General features: G+C 38.8%; 1 protein-coding gene across 3 annotated transcripts in view; it reads left to right on the top strand.

Moving 5' to 3' along the window:
• entpd2b (ectonucleoside triphosphate diphosphohydrolase 2b) overlaps positions 1 to 18,288 on the top strand; it is a 25,931-nt gene extending 7,643 nt beyond the window's left edge. The window contains exons 1-9 of one of the 3 annotated variants that reach the window (XM_077193918.1): positions 11,524 to 11,710; positions 12,533 to 12,650; positions 12,977 to 13,127; positions 15,391 to 15,550; positions 15,754 to 15,981; positions 16,142 to 16,411; positions 16,480 to 16,599; positions 17,165 to 17,299; positions 17,483 to 18,288. In XM_077193918.1, coding sequence (XP_077050033.1) covers positions 11,594 to 11,710; positions 12,533 to 12,650; positions 12,977 to 13,127; positions 15,391 to 15,550; positions 15,754 to 15,981; positions 16,142 to 16,411; positions 16,480 to 16,599; positions 17,165 to 17,299; positions 17,483 to 17,692 — 1,509 coding nt within the window. In that variant the 5' untranslated portion in view covers positions 11,524 to 11,593 and the 3' untranslated portion in view covers positions 17,693 to 18,288. Of the gene's footprint in view, positions 1 to 11,523; positions 11,711 to 12,532; positions 12,697 to 12,976; positions 13,128 to 15,390; positions 15,551 to 15,753; positions 15,982 to 16,141; positions 16,412 to 16,479; positions 16,600 to 17,164; positions 17,300 to 17,482 lie in introns of those variants that run through there. The other 2 variants (XM_077193927.1, XM_077193937.1) reach the window with 2 other exon arrangements.

The raw sequence follows: 18,288 nt of genomic DNA, 5'->3' as shown, positions 1-18,288 counted from the left end.
GCTGGTTGAAGGTAGCTCGCTGGTTGAAGGCGACTCGCTGGTTGAAGGCGACTCGCTGGTTGAAGGCGACTCGCTGGTTGAAGGCGACTCGCTGGTTGAAGGCGACTCGCTGGTTGAAGGCGACTCGCTGGTGGAAGGCGGCTCGCTGGTGGAAGGCGACTCGCTGGTTGAAGGCGACTCGCTGGTTGAAGGCGACTCGCTGGTTGAAGGTGGCTCGCTGGTTGAAGGTGGCTCGCTGGTTGAAGGTGGCTCGCTGGTGGAAGGTGACTCGCTGGTTGAAGGTGGCTCACTGGTGGAAGGTGACTCACTGGTTGAAGGTGACTCGCTGGTTGAAGGTGACTCGCTGGTTGAAGGTGGCTCGCTGGTTGAAGGTGGTGGAAGGCGGCTCGCTGGTGGAAGGTGACTCGCTGGTTGAAGGTGACTCGCTGGTTGAAGGTGACTCGCTGGTTGAAGGTGACTCGCTGGTTGAAGGTGACTCGCTGGTTGAAGGTGACTCGCTGGTTGAAGGTGACTCGCTGGTTGAAGGTGGCTCGCTGGTGGAAGGTGACTCGCTGGTGGAAGGTGACTCGCTGGTGGAAGGTGACTCGCTGGTTGAAGGTGACTCGCTGGTGGAAGACATTTACATTTACAAAAAAATAGAAAGAAGAAAAAACCCTCAGTAGCAATGGAGAAATGGAATGGCTGCCCATTCTGTGTCTGTGTGGATCAAAACATATTTTCTTGTTATATCTGACAGGTAGTTTATTTGGTCTGTACTTTCTAGATGACTTGCTTTATAAACACCTATGTCTTTTGAATCTAGAGGACTGGAATAAAGGGAATCTAGCTTTGAAAACCTCTTGAAAATTATGTACTTTGTATTGGTCTTTTCATCACATAGTATGTTCTGTACCAGTCCCAATTTCCCTTGAGCCATCACACAGTTGTCCCCAGTAGTTGTGGCAACGCAGAACTGTTGAAAGATTGCCTTTTTATACTGGGTGCAGTGAGGCAGGTTAGGTATTGATGGACCACATGAGTGTCTCATTTTCAGCAAAGGTGTCTTGCTGTCTGTCTTCTTTGCTTTTTTTGATGTAATAAATGTCCTTTCAAGTGTAATTTGGTTAAATATTTGTTTAAGAACAAACTGTGGTTTCCGGGAAGCTTTTTTCAGCTTTCTCATGTAGTTTTCAAATGGAAAAGCTGACACTCCATCTAAAGCTCCATACCTCCTAACATCATCAGCCAAATGAGTCAAACTGTGCACATTATACACCAATTCATCAGCACCATACAACTGCTCAAATTCGCTTAAGAAATGTTTCATGAGAGCATCAGCGTAGTCACAGTAATGATTACACAAGGCAGGACAGAGCATCAAGTACATGGCAATTGAGAGATTCATGAAATTTCTGTAGTGAGAAGAGGAAAGGATGTCTTGTAAAACAATTGGGCCCGTATAAAGTAAGAACTGGCGGAATTCAGTGGCTTTCCACCGGTCAAATGTCTGCTAATCTTCTTGGCTTTCTCTGAAACTCAATTGGCATATGCTGCCTTAGCTGCTGCAATCTCACAGAGATAGCCATCACTGCATGCGAGCCCAACCTACAAGAAAAATCTCCCTTCATCCAAAAGCGTATCAATTTTCGAGTCACTCCCAGGCAAACTAGGTGCATGTAGTCCAAAATGAACATTGTAACCATGCCTATGTTAATCCGTGCAAGGGGAGAGTTGCCCCTATGGTGTTCCTCATCCTCCTGTCTAGAGAACTGATCATCTGTGCGGAGTGTAGCCGTCTTCTCTGGGAAACTCATGTGGTTCTTAACATAGACTCCTTCTTGATTGCAGCGCTCACACCCAAAGTACCCATTGTGTCCCTTAATGTTTTTAATAAACGATCTTGCAGGAGCATCGCAAATGAAGCAGTCAATCTTTAAAGTAAAGTTCTTTCCTGCCACCTCAAAGCCTTGCTCAAGGCTAGCTACCTCCTGCACAAAGTCAGACAAATACTGCTCCAAATCCAGAGGCTTGCTATTGCCACAAAAAATTCCAATAACAAAAGGTTCCTCTTCAAATGACACTTTTCCCAAAATTGGCCACAACTGCAAAGCAGAGCTCTTGTACAAGGGCAACCCATCAACATTAATTTGGAGGCCAATAGAGTTGCTATCTTCGTTGATGAGAGTTGAAATTGTCCGCAGATGAGTGAGAATGCCGAAATGTATATATTCACCCCCTTTGATGTTTTTAACATTGGCTGCTATTTTGGCTGTTTGTAGCAGGGTGCGAGCTTGCTTTGGTAAATTTGGATGAAACTCCTGTAGTGCACAAAGAAGATCTGAGAGGGTGTTCTGTGGCACATCATTCCTCAGAGCCCACTCACACAGCACCTTTGATAGTTTTGCACATTCATCTTCCACTGTATCACCTTCATCACTACTGTCACCATCTTCCACTGTATCACTCTCATCACTACAGTCTGTATCACCATCTTCCACTGCATCACTCTCATCACTAATGTTGCCACAGTCATCAAATGAATTTAGACAATCCATGAAAACATCATCTTCCTCATCATTGACATCCAGAGATTCAGGATTAACTTCTCCCAAACTTTTACCACCATTAATCTCCTGAACAGAAGGTGATGAATCAAAAGAATTCAGGATTCTTAATGTGTGTCGGCGCTTAGTCCAATAACTCCTGGAAGCCATGTCCTTGTAATCTGAGATAAAATATATATAGGACTTTCACTTCCTTGCCGAGTCAAACATGCGGTCAACATAAATCTTCTGTTAAAATAATCAGGCAAACTAATAAATTGTTGTCAAATTTTGCCGTTTTACGGAGAGAAAGCACTAACACTAAAATGTTTAATTATTTTGAGCAGCATTTGCACACCCCATCATGCTGTTGGCTATACTAAAATATAGTGGTTAGTCTAGTCTACAATGTTTTATAATAATAATGTGTTCTATTTAGTGTCCATTTCATTCATTTAAAATTTTGTATATTGGGGGTATACAAGTTATTTCACATATTATTATTTTTTTTAAGTAACGCAATAATTACTTTCCCTGGTATGTATTTAGTTACTTTTGTAATGATGTAACTCAGTTTACTAATTCAGTTTTTGTGAGAAGTAACTAGAACTAATTACTTTTTTAAACTTACCCAACACTGGTTGCACACCAACTTTAAGAATGTAAATGCAATTAAACTACAGATTATTTTTGGCTACACTGTTATAAACAACTGCTATTGTGTGACATACCTTTCTGTAAGGACAGGATTTTTGCTAAAAAGAAGTGTCAGGAGCCTGTTTAAAACAAAGACAAGCAAGAACATACAGCACATTAAAACATACATACATGTGATTGACTTACTATAACTTCACAAATAAACATGATCAAATTACACATACAATTTACAGCTGTGTTTGTGGTATTCAAGCAGGACAACAAACATGGAATTTTCTGAAAGCCCATATCATATATGCTTAATTAAATGCATGTAATCCATGTGTGCTGGCTTGTACTTTACAATAAGCTTCATTAGTTAATGTTTTACGTACATGAACTAACCGTGAGCAATACATTTGTTACAGTATTTGTTCATCTTTATTATTGTTGGTTAATAAAATAAAGCTGTCCATTGTTTGTTCATGTTAGTTTACAGTGCACGATTTTAATGAAGTATTAGTAAATGTTGAAATTAACATTAATAAAAGCTTTAGAAGTGAAGTTCATTATTAGTTCATGCTACCAATGTAGTAGACTATAATGAACTTATAGTTAGGATTGGTTATCGAGAATATAAAAATGTCCAGTTTTCTTGACATTAGATTAGAGGAACGTGTTTTAAGATGCAGGATGCTTGTTTGTTTTTTTAGAGGAACTATCCTTTCGATGTCTTTATTAAGACTTTACCGATAACTTGCCGCATGATATAGCTTCAATTAATCAAAACCCAGATACTGAGAAGGTGTTTAACAGTTAGTAAACATACTTACAAAGCCAAAGATGCACTATTTTGATTGTCTTGGCTCTTAAAAGAGCCGTTAGGGTGGATTTTGCTGCTGTTGAGACACGAGCAAAAAAGAGAAAAAGAAGAAACATGAGTGTTTTTTTAATATATAAATTAAAATGCTGAGGTGTAAAGTCCAGGGGTCAAAAAGTAAAAGTCCTGCTATATGTTTATTCCACCATGAACTCAGCCAGCTGATTTCACTAATGCCAAGTTCTCACTACACAACTTTAAACGTCAGCAGATAGCTGTGCTGTTCAGACGACTTGCTCTGGTGTCTTGAAGTCATTGTGGTGTTCACACTGCGTGACACTACGTAAATGATCTGCAACAGGGAGTTACACACTATACATAAGCTGACAACAAATATGGATGCTTCTCATTTCTTATTTGTGCATCCTCGTTTTCTTTCCTCACTTCCTTCCTTCGCGTCTCAGCTCCACCCCCTGTAGGACGCGAGGGAAGGAAGCGAGGAAAGAAAAGGAGGAATCGAATAAAATCTTTTTTATATAGATTCATAGAATACAGCCTGAATATAGGCTAATTGCTTCCAGAACTTATTTTTGGGGATGCTATCGGGGTGCTTTGGTCTTTCTTGGGGGTGCTGAAGCACTCCTCCTATAGCGATGCACATGCATCTGCACTACAGAGAGAGTTGGAGGTGAGTAAAACATGTTTATAATGAAAATGCAGCAGCCATAATCCTGTCTGAAAAACTGCTAATTAGCAAATCCAGGTGATTGGAACAAAATACTGAGGTGGACTTTTACTTTCTGAACCTGGACTTTACACCTCTGTTAAAATGTGCTGGTTGTTCATCAATTATTAAAGAGTGGGCATGACATAAGAAGTGAGTGGGCATGACATTATGACATCACTACAATATACTAATCAGAATGTAGGCTACATGGCAAAAAAATCACAGATGCACAGATGGTCACTTACCAACAAACAGATGCTAATGAAGCTGGAAAAAGAGAAGAGAATAATTATTTTCATATAGAGAAATGCATTCGATGAGACTTTCCAACAAAGAGGGGGGGGGAGAGAGAGAGGGGGGGTGGGGAGAGGGAGGGGGGGAGAGAGAGAGGGAGGGGGGGAGAGAGAGAGGGGGGTGGGGAGAGGGAGGGGGGGAGAGAGAGAGGGGGGGTGGGGAGAGGGAGGGGGGGAGAGAGAGAGGGGGGTGGGGAGAGGGAGGGGGGAGAGAGAGAGGGGGGGTGGGGAGAGGGAGGGGGGGAGAGAGAGAGGGAGGGGGGGGGGAGAGAGAGGGAGGGGGTTTAAATCACTTGGGTGCAAATGACATCACGCATATTTAACGGAATTTAACGGCATTTAACTGTAGCCTACTGTATGGTCTTGGGGCCTAATGTTGAAAAAAGGCGGAAAGTCATTGTTTGTGTGTGGAAAAGGGCGTCCGACAACCTTTTAACCATTTAATTTGTTTCATTTGAGAAAACGGATGTTATTTATGTTTAGTTGTTATAGCTGAGAAAAAAAACCTGTTCAAACTGTGTCCTAAAATAATGTATTATTTACTCCGGTCTTATTTTGAAATGTCATAACCTATTTATAGCTAGTTTTACATCATTTACATAGCCATTTACAAATCTGTTTAAATGTAATTAAATGTAGTCTTTAAGGTAATTAAAATAATCTGATAGTGATAAGTAGATTCTTTACCTCAGGAAAACTCAGTCGTCCGTGGTGATCCAGTCAGAAGAGATGTCCGCTGGGCGAAGGGCACTGACTGCAGCTCTGCTGCAGCTTTATATATGCCCTCTGCATTCTTTCGCGGGCTTGCCACGCGAGTGATAATTTATGAACTATGTAATTTTATAAACTTTTTATATTTTTTTAATTTCAAAAAAATGTTTTGTATAGCCTACATCTAAAATACATTTCGTTATTGTACCCCGGCATTAGGGATGGGCATGATTAATCGACGATCGATTATTGATCATTAAGAATATCGTCGATCACGTTAATTTGTTATCGATTATCATTAAACTAATGCTGCTGCGTTGAGTAGTGTGAGTGGAAAGTGAACGTGTTCCCCGGGCTGGTCAAGTTAGCGCGGAGGTACCTGTGCATCCCGGCAACGTCAGTCCCCTCAGAGCGGGTGTTTTCAGCGGCTGGACTGAAGCCTTGTTTACACTCGACGCGTCCGCACGAGCGCGAAGGTGAGCGCGGCAAAAATGACGTCATTGCGGTATTCGGTGTTTCACAGGCGAGCGCGTCGAGTATAAACGCCTCGTCTGTTTGGGGAGGTGCGCGCGCAGTCTGTGGAGACTCGCGCTGCAGAGCCAGGCGAAAGTGTAAACGAGGCTTGACGGTTACTAGTTATTTTTTATGAGGCTTTGTTAAGTAGCCTAGCCGAATTGATTGTTACAGTAGGTAGGCTAATCTTTCTCACTCTCTTTCTCGACTCCGTTCTTGGATAGTTCTGAGTTACATTTTGACAAAACCTGTCAGATCTAAGTATTATTATGTTTTTGGTTAAGTTATTGTTTAACATGATTTTTTTTATTATTTATTATTTTGGAACAAACGAGGGTCTCTGTTTAAGAACGCAAACTCGCAGCTGCAGGTTCCGTTGCTTTCGAGCACCGCAGCGCATATATCTTCAAGTTTAGCCTAACCGAACGTTCAGTTTTACTGCCACAAGTTGATCATCTTGTAATAAAGATCCAATCGAGGAAAAACGCGCTGTATTTTTGTATTTTCATTGCATTTTTAATTTATAAAAAGTATATAATATAAAAATAAATAATGAATTTGAATATAAAAATATTAATGATTAATCGATAGTCGATCGTTAATTCTCCCGACGATCGACTAAGAAAATTTAATCGAATGCCCATCCCTACCCGGCATTATGACTAAATAAAATAAAATAAAAGTGCAGTGTTTTTAACAGAGCGCCGAGTGAATTTAGAAATGTAAAAAATAAAAATACAATAGCCTGTCTGGATGTTGGCATATATTTTAAATAGCCTACACACTCAGGATGTCCGTGTCTTTTTGACACCATGGGAAATGAATGGAGAAGACTATAAAAACGATAACTTGTCATAGAAATCACAGAAACATGGACAATGGCGTTGCAACACTATAAATGCACAATTTAAAAATAATTTTGTTTTTTTTTACAAACATTTATTTCACGTTAATGTTTGTTCACTCATTGCATTTTCACGATGTGGTACGTTTGTTGTTAAACATTTACACAACACAAGGAAGCTTGATTTCAATCTTTTAATTAAATTGAAAAAAAGTATAGCACAAATAAATAGGCTAACAATAGCAAAAGAAAAGTTTTGGATAGGTCTAGTAGCCTATTCAGAAATACAGAATATAAATAAAGTAGCAGAATCAACTGTAAAATAACACTGGGCAACTTTCTTTATTAAAAAATGGTAACACTATAATAAGGTTTAATTTTGTTAGCATTAGTTGAACCAAAAATTTTATAAGACATTAAGAAAGTTGTATCTGTTAACATTAGTCAATGCACTGTGAACTAACATGAACGCACATATTTTATAATAACAATAACAAAGGCTATTGCTCTCTGTTAGTTAATGCATTAACAAATGAGACCGTATTGTAAAGTGTTATCAAAATATCTATTGCCTAACAAAAAAAAAAAAAAACCTAAATAAGTCATTGGATAACATTGGGCTGCATATAAAGAAACTAAATGCACGTGCCATGGATCAATAAAATGGAATCGCCTCTGCACCGACAATAAGGAAATTATTTCAATCAAACCATATCGTTGATGAAAATAATACGAGAACAATTATAACGCAATGTTTTTGAAAAAAATATATATTTTTAATATTACAGTGATAGTAAACATCTTTAATAGCTTAAGTACGGTTTCAAATGACATTGCTGTCAGTGTGAGCTGCGCGCGCTGAAGCTGAAGAGAACGAAACTGAATCGCTTTGCTAGAAGATTAATCAACTCAACGGTTGCCCAATTTACTAATTTATTACAATAGTGAATACAATTATAATTATATGACAGTCCCAATCAGCTTTTAATGTTTTGCATTGTTGTTTAAAGTGCGCGCGCTGAAGCTGAAGAGAACGAGCACCGGGAAACTGAAGAACTTTTCTAGCAGGTTGTTTAAACGAAATGCATCATATGTGAGATTAATCATATATTTATATTACATCAACTTTATATCACGACTTATCTGCAAAAAATGACGTGAATGCACAATCGAACTTGTGCTGGTCATAATGTGTAGGCCCTGTTCTGGACGCGCTATTCCCACAACAAGCGCGCTGAAACGGCAACTAAACTCAGAGAATTTACAACGTTTTATCACAATAATGTTCTCATTATAATGGCATGTATATGACAGTCCCAATTATAGTTATAAATGTGCATTTCTGTTTAAGCTGCGCACGCTAAAGATGATCACCCGTACAATGAAGCGCTACTGCATCATTAACTCAAACCAAACGCATCCCATATTAGATTAATCAGATATATATACACAAAATAAACATATTATTGCAACTTACAATGGCACAGAATGCTGCGAATGCTCAATAGAACTTGACTGTGCTTGTCATGAAGGCTTAACTCCATAAACGCGCTCTTTCCGCCACAACGCGCTCGTCGCGCTGAAACACTGGCGAACAAGAATTCACAACATTCTTTTGCAGTAGTGCTCTTATTATAATATTATGAAGCTTATGTGACAGATTTGTGCTGCACACGTTGCACTGAACTGTATATCTTCCTTTTCGAAGTGAATCCAATCATTCAGAACCATCATAGTGAACAGCGCTAATCTCTCAACTGAAGTAAATAATCTATCTATCGGGTTTGATATATTGGCCCAATTTTCTTATCGGCTCGATAACGATAACGTCAAAGACCATTTATCGGCCGATATCAATATGTGGTCGATATATCGTGCATCCCTAATACCAATATATTGGAATGTCTGTTTATATAGGCCTACTCCATTAATAAAGGAGTCCAGACATTGGAAAAATATCAGTCCACAATCCACATGTTTTTTATATTTAATATGAGGGAAATAGACATGCGTGACACAAAAAATCTTTAACTTTTAGGTATAGCAAATTATTTTTTAGAAAAGTCTGCTAGACTAACGTCGCTCATAAATCATGAAAATGCACACATCTACCAAAATCTTTAACTTTTAGGTATAGCTAAATATTTTTTAGTAATTCTGTCAATTACATTAGATTTCATTGAAGGTAAATTGGAGCGGCCACACTGAGCTGTGCGTAACGCCCACAGACGTGAAGTGAACGCTGTCCGGTACTGTCTGAAAAGGTTAACTCTGCGGCGATGCTTGTGCAAAACAGATTTAACTAATCATAAAGTCAATCAGGATACATAACACAGTAGGCCTACACTAAAAAGTGACTGTTCTTTTGTGACTGTCCCCTCCCCCCTCAAGAATCCCCCCCCCCTGCCCCCCCCCCCCCCCCCCCTCCCCTCTTAGAGTTTTTAAGGGATCTCGCATTGTCTTGTAGACACAATCCAATGCAAATTATTTTTTCTTTTTATTCCTTCTGAGCAGATAAATGGAAGGTCTTATGAATTTCACATTAAATTTTAAAAAGGAGCCAAAACGTATGAAAGTGGGCTACCTAAACAAAACCTGCATGGGCCCAAAGGTACAAAACCTGCTCTGGGCCCGAACGGGATGGCCCACAATGGGCCATCATGGGCTTAATGTGGGCAGCACGCTAGTTTGGGCTGCTCACAGATAGCCCGCGGTGAGCCCAAAGCAGTGGGCCTCGCCTGGGCAAGCCCGCACTGGGCCTGTTTAGGTTTGGCGTGGGCTGGCCCTAGCCCACTGTGCCCACAAAAAGCCAGCGTGGGCCCCGCAGGGGCATGTTTGCAGGGTGCACTATGGCTGCTTAATTTAACCATATCACTAGGCTACATGTTTCTTTTTCAGACACTGACTGGCAGGTGGTAGTGACAGTTGCTCTGTGGGCAAGAGGCTTTTTCTTTCTGTGATGATGGGTGACAGAGAAGCATGCTTATTTTTACCTGTTGCTCCTGCTGGGACCTGGATTAAACACTTTCTGTCCACGCCTAAACACTCACTGGAGGAAGCGTCCCACAGTGACCACTGGTCATCGCGCCCATTTTGCAGCAGAAAGAGACTCATGGTGGCCCTTCTGGTCGTTTTGGCCTTGGTTGTCATGTTGCTGATTCTATTGCTCAATTATTATTGCATTGTGGTCTGGCACCTGTGTCAAGAGGAGGAGTCTGTTGTCCCAATATTTGAAAACACTACACCAGAGCTGGAAAAGCAGGACTGAGATGTTACATGTTTTTGTTTTCGTATTTGGTGCATTTATGCATTATGTTGCTGTTTTGTTTGTTTGAGGAACAGAAAAAACAGTTTCCAGGGTGAGAATTTTGTGTGTATTAAGGAAATTATTCAGACATTCAGGTTACTTAGTTCCTGACTTTTTAGTTTTGTGTTTATTTAAATGACATCCTAAGGTTTGCCATTACACGATCTTGAAAATTATGCCTATTAAAATGTGCAAAGTCACTGTATTTATCCATCTATTTAAAATTGTTAATCTTTATCTAGTGGCGCTTGAAATGTAGTTAAATACTGTTCATAAAATGGTTCTTGTTTAAACTTTGTGCTGACTGCTTGTGAATCTTTAAACTTGTGTTTCACGAGAAATGTTTTAACTTTTCCTTACAAGCTAATGCAAATTCAAATCATAATACCACTGAGTACATGATTTGATTGTATTGAAAGCAAAACCTTTGCAATATTTTTGACATCTTGATCAATTTAAGATCAGGTTGTTTGGGCAGACTTAATTTTGTCATTCTAATTTTTCGTGAAATAAGATTACTGCTCAAGCATGTATTTCACCAAAATGTAGATAATATCACACATTTCTTCATCCTCCCTCTTCAATACCAAACAGGAAATTCTTACCACACGGAGTAGTGCATTGTGTATACAAAGTAGGGTGGTTAATGCAAAGTGCTTCTGCTCTTGGCAGGAATTGTCCTATTCATAGCATGCTTTCTGTGTCCGCTTTTGAATAGAGGCACTGAGCACTGAATGAAGAGAACCCTTGTAAATAAATCTGTTCTCCGTCACATTAGTTCTGCTGCACAAGAATGACTCAGACTGAGGATTCTAGTCAGATGCACGAGTGAACACCTTTAGAAGTCACAAACAGATGATACAAAAGATAATTTAGGAATGTTTGGAACACTCCCTCATTCATTCTACAAAAAATTAAAAAAAAGATATTTAGATTTATTATTAGTGCAGGACATGTTGTGCTTCCACTCCAATCTACAACAATTTGTTCATTTAATGAATCTTTTAATATCTTAATTAATTATCATAATATAATAATGAATAATAAATATTAATTGTAAATTAAGGGTGTATCTATCTAGTTTGACACTGTCACTGACTGTTTCTATTAGTGGAGTTTATAGAGAAGGTTGTACTTTTGTGAAGGAGCAGGGGTGGGTGGAGGGGTTGCCCTTGCTCCTCCACTATCCGAATTGCACCAGGCAGACCCCAACTTTACTGATGGATAAACTGTTTGTTAAGTGTATTGCCTCAGGAACACTCCTTCTGTTTGGAATCGTGTCTATTCTACTCCTAACTGTACCTATACTTGAACTGAGAGAGCAGCCGCAGTATATGGTTAGTATCATTACGTATAAATTCTTGACAATTAAAAATGTAAAAACATTTCCTTTCTTTCTTTCTTTCTTTCTTTCTTCCTCCATTCCGCTAACTTGCATTTTTATGCAGGTTATCTTGATTAGAGGGAGGCATGATTTTGGCAAATGGTACAAAGAGGAATTGTGTTTTTTAAATATTATGTTTTGAGCACACACTAATATGGTGTGCTAGTTGTGTAATGGGTAATTTATCTCTCAAAGTTGTGAATAGTACTTTATCTGTATAGGATTTCACATTCACCCTCAGATACTTAGTAATTCATATCCAATCTCTGGGTCATAGACAACAACAGAAAATCTGAAAGACAGATTCTAAATCACATGTACCAATCTGAAATGACATTATAACCAGATACTTAGTCAGTTTTGTGGCCATGGGGAGGTAGCCTTCACAGGGTAAACATTGAGAAAAGTCATTTTGTTTCTTGTGAACCCTGGAACAAATAAAGATGCAGACTCAGAAAAGCTTGTTATATCAGATTCTTCTGGGAATTGCATCTCCAAGAGTGTGTCACGGGTCACCAGGTACATGTAAACCCCTGGGAGCTGTGGGTTAATAACTGTGTGACAGGTCACAGAAACACATTTTGTACAAATACTTAGTTTTTGAACTGGAAATATGCTGGCTTTCGCAGTATACAGTGATTTCTGGGAATAAATCACTGTCAGAACATCTGTTATGACAATACATTAATCATATACTAAAAATCAAACTGAACATGAATTTTTAAACTCTCTCTCTCTCTCTCTCTCTCTCTCTCTCTCTCTCTCTCTCTCGCAGTATGGGATTGTGCTGGACGCTGGCTCCTCACATACGGCCTTGTACACCTACAGATGGCCGGTGGACAAGTTAAATGGCACAGGCGTGGTCGCCCAGCACAGCGAGTGTCATGTCAAAGGTCAGAAGACTTGCTGAAATTCTTCAAATGTACAAGCAGATAAATGGTGAAGATATTTGCCATACAGATAAACATCTAAAGCAAGATACATCTTAAAAGCATGTTCACACAAAAGCACCAATATGCATGTTGTGTTTCAAAATATTTGAATACATTTTCAGAATCAAAACTAGATTATCTACAATATATTTTCAGGCATATTAAACTATTTCACTCTGTGTTCTTGTATATGTTTGTTTAAGATTCTTTAGCTACTTTTTAGGTTTTTAGTTAAATAGTAAGTAAGTAAATAAATAGTGTATGTGTTTTGTGTTCCTTTGGCGCAGGAGGAGGAATCTCTGCCTATGCTGGTCAGCGAGGTGCAGCAGGCCGCAGCCTCGAGGCATGCTTGAAGCAGGCCATGCGGGACATTCCACCAGATAGACATCACCGCACCCCTGTGTATCTGGGAGCCACTGCTGGTATGAGACTTCTGAAGTGAGTATGTTTTTCTTCTTATGTTACTGATGTTTTGAAAGTTTTTATGCATACCTAAAAAGAAAGATTATTAAAAAAAACTGTCTGGTTGTCAAAAAGTTAATTTTGCTCAAATAATGTAGGCTACATTGTCAGGAAGATTAAAGCGATAGTTCACCTAAAAATGAAAACTCTGTCATTCACGAGTTCCTTTGCCCATATAATCTTTAAGCTAATAAGGTTAAGCGTATTTAGCTTGCTGTCCGCAATGGAGGGGCTCGAGAAAGCAGCTTCAACTCGAGCTAAGATATACCCCCCAGTGGGACTACAAATGCTTGGATGATGAGTATGGTAGCAAGATGCCTAAATTATGTTGGTGAGTTGGAGAGGTGGAGGGATGTCAAAACAGCTGATGCCAAAGCAAGGTGAGCGGCTGCTTATAAGCTCTGGCGATTAATTGAAAGATTAGATAGGTTCACTCCTCCCGAAATTACATTGTGAATTTAATTAAATTACTCACCCTCACGTTGTTCCAAACCTGAATTAATTTTTTTCTTCTGCTGAGCACAGAAGAAGATATTTTGAAGAATGTTGGTAACCAAACAGGCCAAGGGCCCCATTGACTTTCATTGTATTTTTCCCATACTATGTAAGTCAATGGGGCCCTGGGACTGTTTGGTTACCCATATTCTTCACAATATCTTCTTTTGTGCTCAGCAGAAGAAAAGAAATCATTCAGGTTTGGAATAGTAACATAAAAAAAGAAACAAATTTGAGGGGAACTTACTTACTTACTTACTGGAACCAGTTCATTAAATAAGAAAAGAGAAGTTAGTTTTATAAGAAGAGGTTGTTGTGTTGTCTAATTCGTACAACTATAGTTCTGGCATTAAACTCCAGATGGTGCAGGCTGATAGGTCTTTAACTCAACCTGCCTGCAATCACATCATTCTCTATAAGGCACAGTTGATTGGTTCCTGCTGTATCAGTAGCCAATGAGCTTGCTGCCCGCTTCAGAAACCCTCCACCTTCCCCAGCTCCACTTGTACAGATCTGTTACGGGTAAATCATGTATAATCATCTATATTGTACAGCAGCAGCATGTCTTTCTTACTCACAGCGTTGTCGTGTATTGGCAGTAACAAGTCCCGTATTGCTCTGCAGCAGCAGCGTAGCAGATCTATTCCGACAAGACAAAAACAAATGCAATTGCAAAAACAACTGATTTAGTTGGCCCAATTCCTCAATCCATTCATTCAGTTCTCAAAACAAAGACACATTTCTCAAACTATTAATTAACTACACATTCACCTGTTTTCAGACACATTCCAATTTTCTTAATGTTTTCTGCAAAAATGTGCACAAAATGCCCTCATTTTGCACAAGTTTATGTAACAATGTTCTCATTCAGAAAACACAAACATAACATAATTAACTCAAGTGCCACACTATGAACTCAAATAGCACACGACTGATGTTGGTTTCTGACATCAACCTGATTTTCATTTTCAACGTTGGGTTTGGTCTTCTAAATGTGAATTTTGTCATTGTTTTGGAGCACACTAGCTTATAGATAACAGTACGGCTAACATAGGCCTATTCATACTTAGAGCCAAGAAAACTTTTCATAGAGACTAGAGAAAATTGAGGGAACAACCATTTGGGTGTCCAAAACCATTGTGGATGTTATTGAGTGCACTTATTCAATCTCACATTCAATCCCACTACTGGAACTGTGTTCTAGAAATAAATTTTATATTGATATGAGAGTATAGGGGCGATTTCAGACACAACCAATATCTGATTAACGTGAATATTATTACTAGTCTTCTCGACTAGATGTCATCCTTTTTGTTTTACCTTGTAGGATGTTACAAAAGAGTCCTCATATGAGACTAAAGTTTGATTGTGACAAAGGAGACAAAAATGTGTTTTTGACTAAAATATTAGATTTTGACATTGAGATTTGTACAAGTTGGTGCGTAGTTTTTATATTGTGTTTATATCTGTGAGAAAATTGTGAATTATTTCATGAATTGTGTGTTAGCAATCGAGAAAAACTGTAATGTCATTTCCATTACCATGTCAAATACTCAGAGAGTTGTCATGACAGACAGAAATTTAGTGTCTTAAGAGTCCAAAAACTTTTGGGGCCATTGTATATTCTGTCTGTAAATATTTTATATGTAATAATATTTGTGGTCTGCCAGAATGACATTTGCTGTTAGCTTTTTTTTTCATCCTCCAAATACATTTAATTTTCACTGTCTTTTACTCTCTCCAGAATTACCAATCCCGACAAAGCATTTAAGGTTCTTCAAGATGTCAAACAAAAAATCAAATCTTTTCCATTTAGTTTTCGAGGAGCAGTCATTTTGAGTGGTCAAGAAGAGGGTGTTTACGGTTGGATCACTGTGAACTACCTCCTTGAAAACTTCATAAAGGTAGCCTACTTTCATTCTGTTAGAGTATGATCTTTTCTCGGCAAATGAAAGTCAATAATTATACTTAAGCTTTGTCACTTCTTTTCAAAACGTAGTTCTAAATATTAAACCAATGTTTTGATTCATGGTTACCAGTTTCTCAACCACTTGGGCCATCTAGTGGCCGTTTTCTGTCTTTGTTCTCTTATTTCCTCACTATGTAGTACGGCTATGTGGGCCGGTGGCTTAACCCCGGCAGAAAAACAGTCGGAGCGCTGGATTTAGGTGGGGCATCCACACAGATCACCTTTGAGACCCCAGAGAAAGTTGAAAACGAGAGAAACCATATGACCTTGCGTCTCTACGGGCAAGAGTATTCCCTCTACACACATAGTTACCTGTGCTATGGTAAAGAAGAGGCTCTGCGCATGATCCTGGCCTACCTGGTTACAGTATGATGCATCACAAATCAAATGATACTGCAATATATATGTTACGTAGACACTTTTCTTTTTTATTGGTCATAAACAAACTTTGTTTTGTCCTGATTCTTTTTGTCCTGTGTGTCAATAACATCACAGTTAACACTCATGTAGTATGTCTTAATTTCAGTCGCAGGGTAATACTAGCAAAGTGTATCATCCCTGCTACCCATCTGACTTCACTGATATCTTCAAGCTGGAGGAAGTGTTTGATTCGCCTTGTGCAGCGTCAAGGAGACCCAAAACGTACGACCCTCATTCGTGGATCAGAGTGCAAGGCACCGGGGACTACCAAAGTTGTCTTGGCAACACTTCTGAAATATTTTCCTTCCACTCCTGCCCCTTTTCTCAGTGTTCCTTTAATGGAGTTTTCCAGCCCAACATCAGTGGGGGCTTCATGGTGAGGGGCCCAGAAATGATCATATGAGTTTAATAGAATAGCATCTTATGCATTTCTCTTTCTTTCAGGCCTTCTCCGCCTATTTCTTCACTCACAGTTATCTCCAGCAAAGAACAGGGGTAAAGATCAGCACCTCTGCTCAGCTAGAGGAGGCTACGCAGACTGTGTGTAATATGACCATAGAAGAGGTATAATTTGTGAGTGTGTGTGCATGTGTGAGAATAACACCATTTGCCAAATCACATAAATCTCATGATATGTCCATGTCACCTCAACCTGAAAATGACAATTAAGCACATTTTCACCCAAATCAAATAGCATCTGGATTAAGTTGGTTATATAGATGGTTAGTTGTTTTATATTATCCTTTACAATTTTATACTAAAAAATACTAATTCAAAATGTTTTATCTATCAGCATAAATTAAAACCAGTACAAGTACTACTATGATGTATGAAACATGATGTACCTTTCCATTGAAATAATATTAGTTTGTCATGCATTGTAGAGCAGAAATAAGAATGAGGTTAATGTAATTTGCATCACAGAAACGATAAATTGAGAATATTCGTGGAAAAAATTACAATGAAAGAGATCTTACAGGCCTATATATATGAGAAAGAGATTTCAGGGTGAAATATTACCTGGATATTTTCTAGACAGTTTTTATGAGATTGACTTATGAGTAAAAAGGTGAGGTACTTCTGAAGTTCTGTAAATCTAATTAATATCCATATCTCCTGTTCATTATAGATGACCAAGAAAGCCCCCGACTTGAAAAAATACCTGAAGGATTATTGTGGAGTTGCAGTGTATATACAAGTGCTAATGCTTAGGGGTTATAGCTTTGATGAAAATTCGTTCCAAAATGTTGCTTTCCAGAAAAAGGTAAGTTTATCAACATGGCGATGCAGTATATTTGTAGATAACAGAACCAGTTTAACTTCTGAATTGGGCTAGAGAAACCATTTTTCCAGTTTGCTGCTGATTAAAATGCAAAATTTAACTATTATGTTAATGTGCAGTATGCAAACCCCCCAAACCAAACTTTCAATCTCTATAATGTTTCAGGCAGGTGAGGCATCTGTGGGCTGGGCTCTGGGTTATATACTCAGTGTGAGCAGTCTTCTTCCAGAGGAACCTGTGGGGATCAGGAAGGGCTTGTGTCCTGCGGCATGGATCAGCTTGTTGATTCTCCTAACCGTCCTCCTCACTGCCACCGTCTGTTACATGGCTCTCCTAGCGATCCGGAAGAGAAGGAGGAATGGAGGTGTCTCATAGCGCACTCTTATGCCATAGAGTTATTTTCTGTGTTTTGTTTGGACAGACTCGTCTTAAAATACGCTCCACAAAAAATATTTTTACATGATTAATGCATTCTTATAAATGGTCAGTGATAACATTGCATCTAATTTAACAGAAGGAAATGTGTTTGTTTTGCCAGTGACAAATGGTTATTGAAAGATATGATGTATGTGCTGCATCAAACCATATGAAAGTAATTTGAAATTCAATTAATGAGACAAGGAATTAATAATACTAAATGCTACATGACAGTCCTTCATTACTGTGGTATATCATTTGATTCCATCACTGTATTATGGTACCTTCACAGTTTTACAAGTAACATTGTCACTATTTTAACATATTTCAGTTGATTTCTTAGTCTTTATTTTTTTTCTTGTGTTATACTTTATTCAAGGAATTATGTGTCTTTTCTATGAGAACTGTCTCCAATGTCTTCAGTGGTCCAGAACTGTAGTTATTCGTCTCTATTTTTGCCCAGTTCATATTTGTCTTTAGTGAATGTACAAGAAATGCATGGCATTTCACCTGTTTCTCAGACTGAAGGAATAAATCATAATGTTAATAATTCA

The sequence above is a fragment of the Siphateles boraxobius genome, unplaced genomic scaffold (genome assembly GCF_051911475.1).
Source record: "Siphateles boraxobius isolate OS27281-9 unplaced genomic scaffold, OSU_SipBor_1 11, whole genome shotgun sequence".
NCBI lineage: Eukaryota > Metazoa > Chordata > Actinopteri > Cypriniformes > Leuciscidae > Siphateles > Siphateles boraxobius.
The sequence above is the reverse complement of the archived record's forward strand: the minus strand, read 5'-3'. Positions and strand labels throughout refer to the sequence as shown.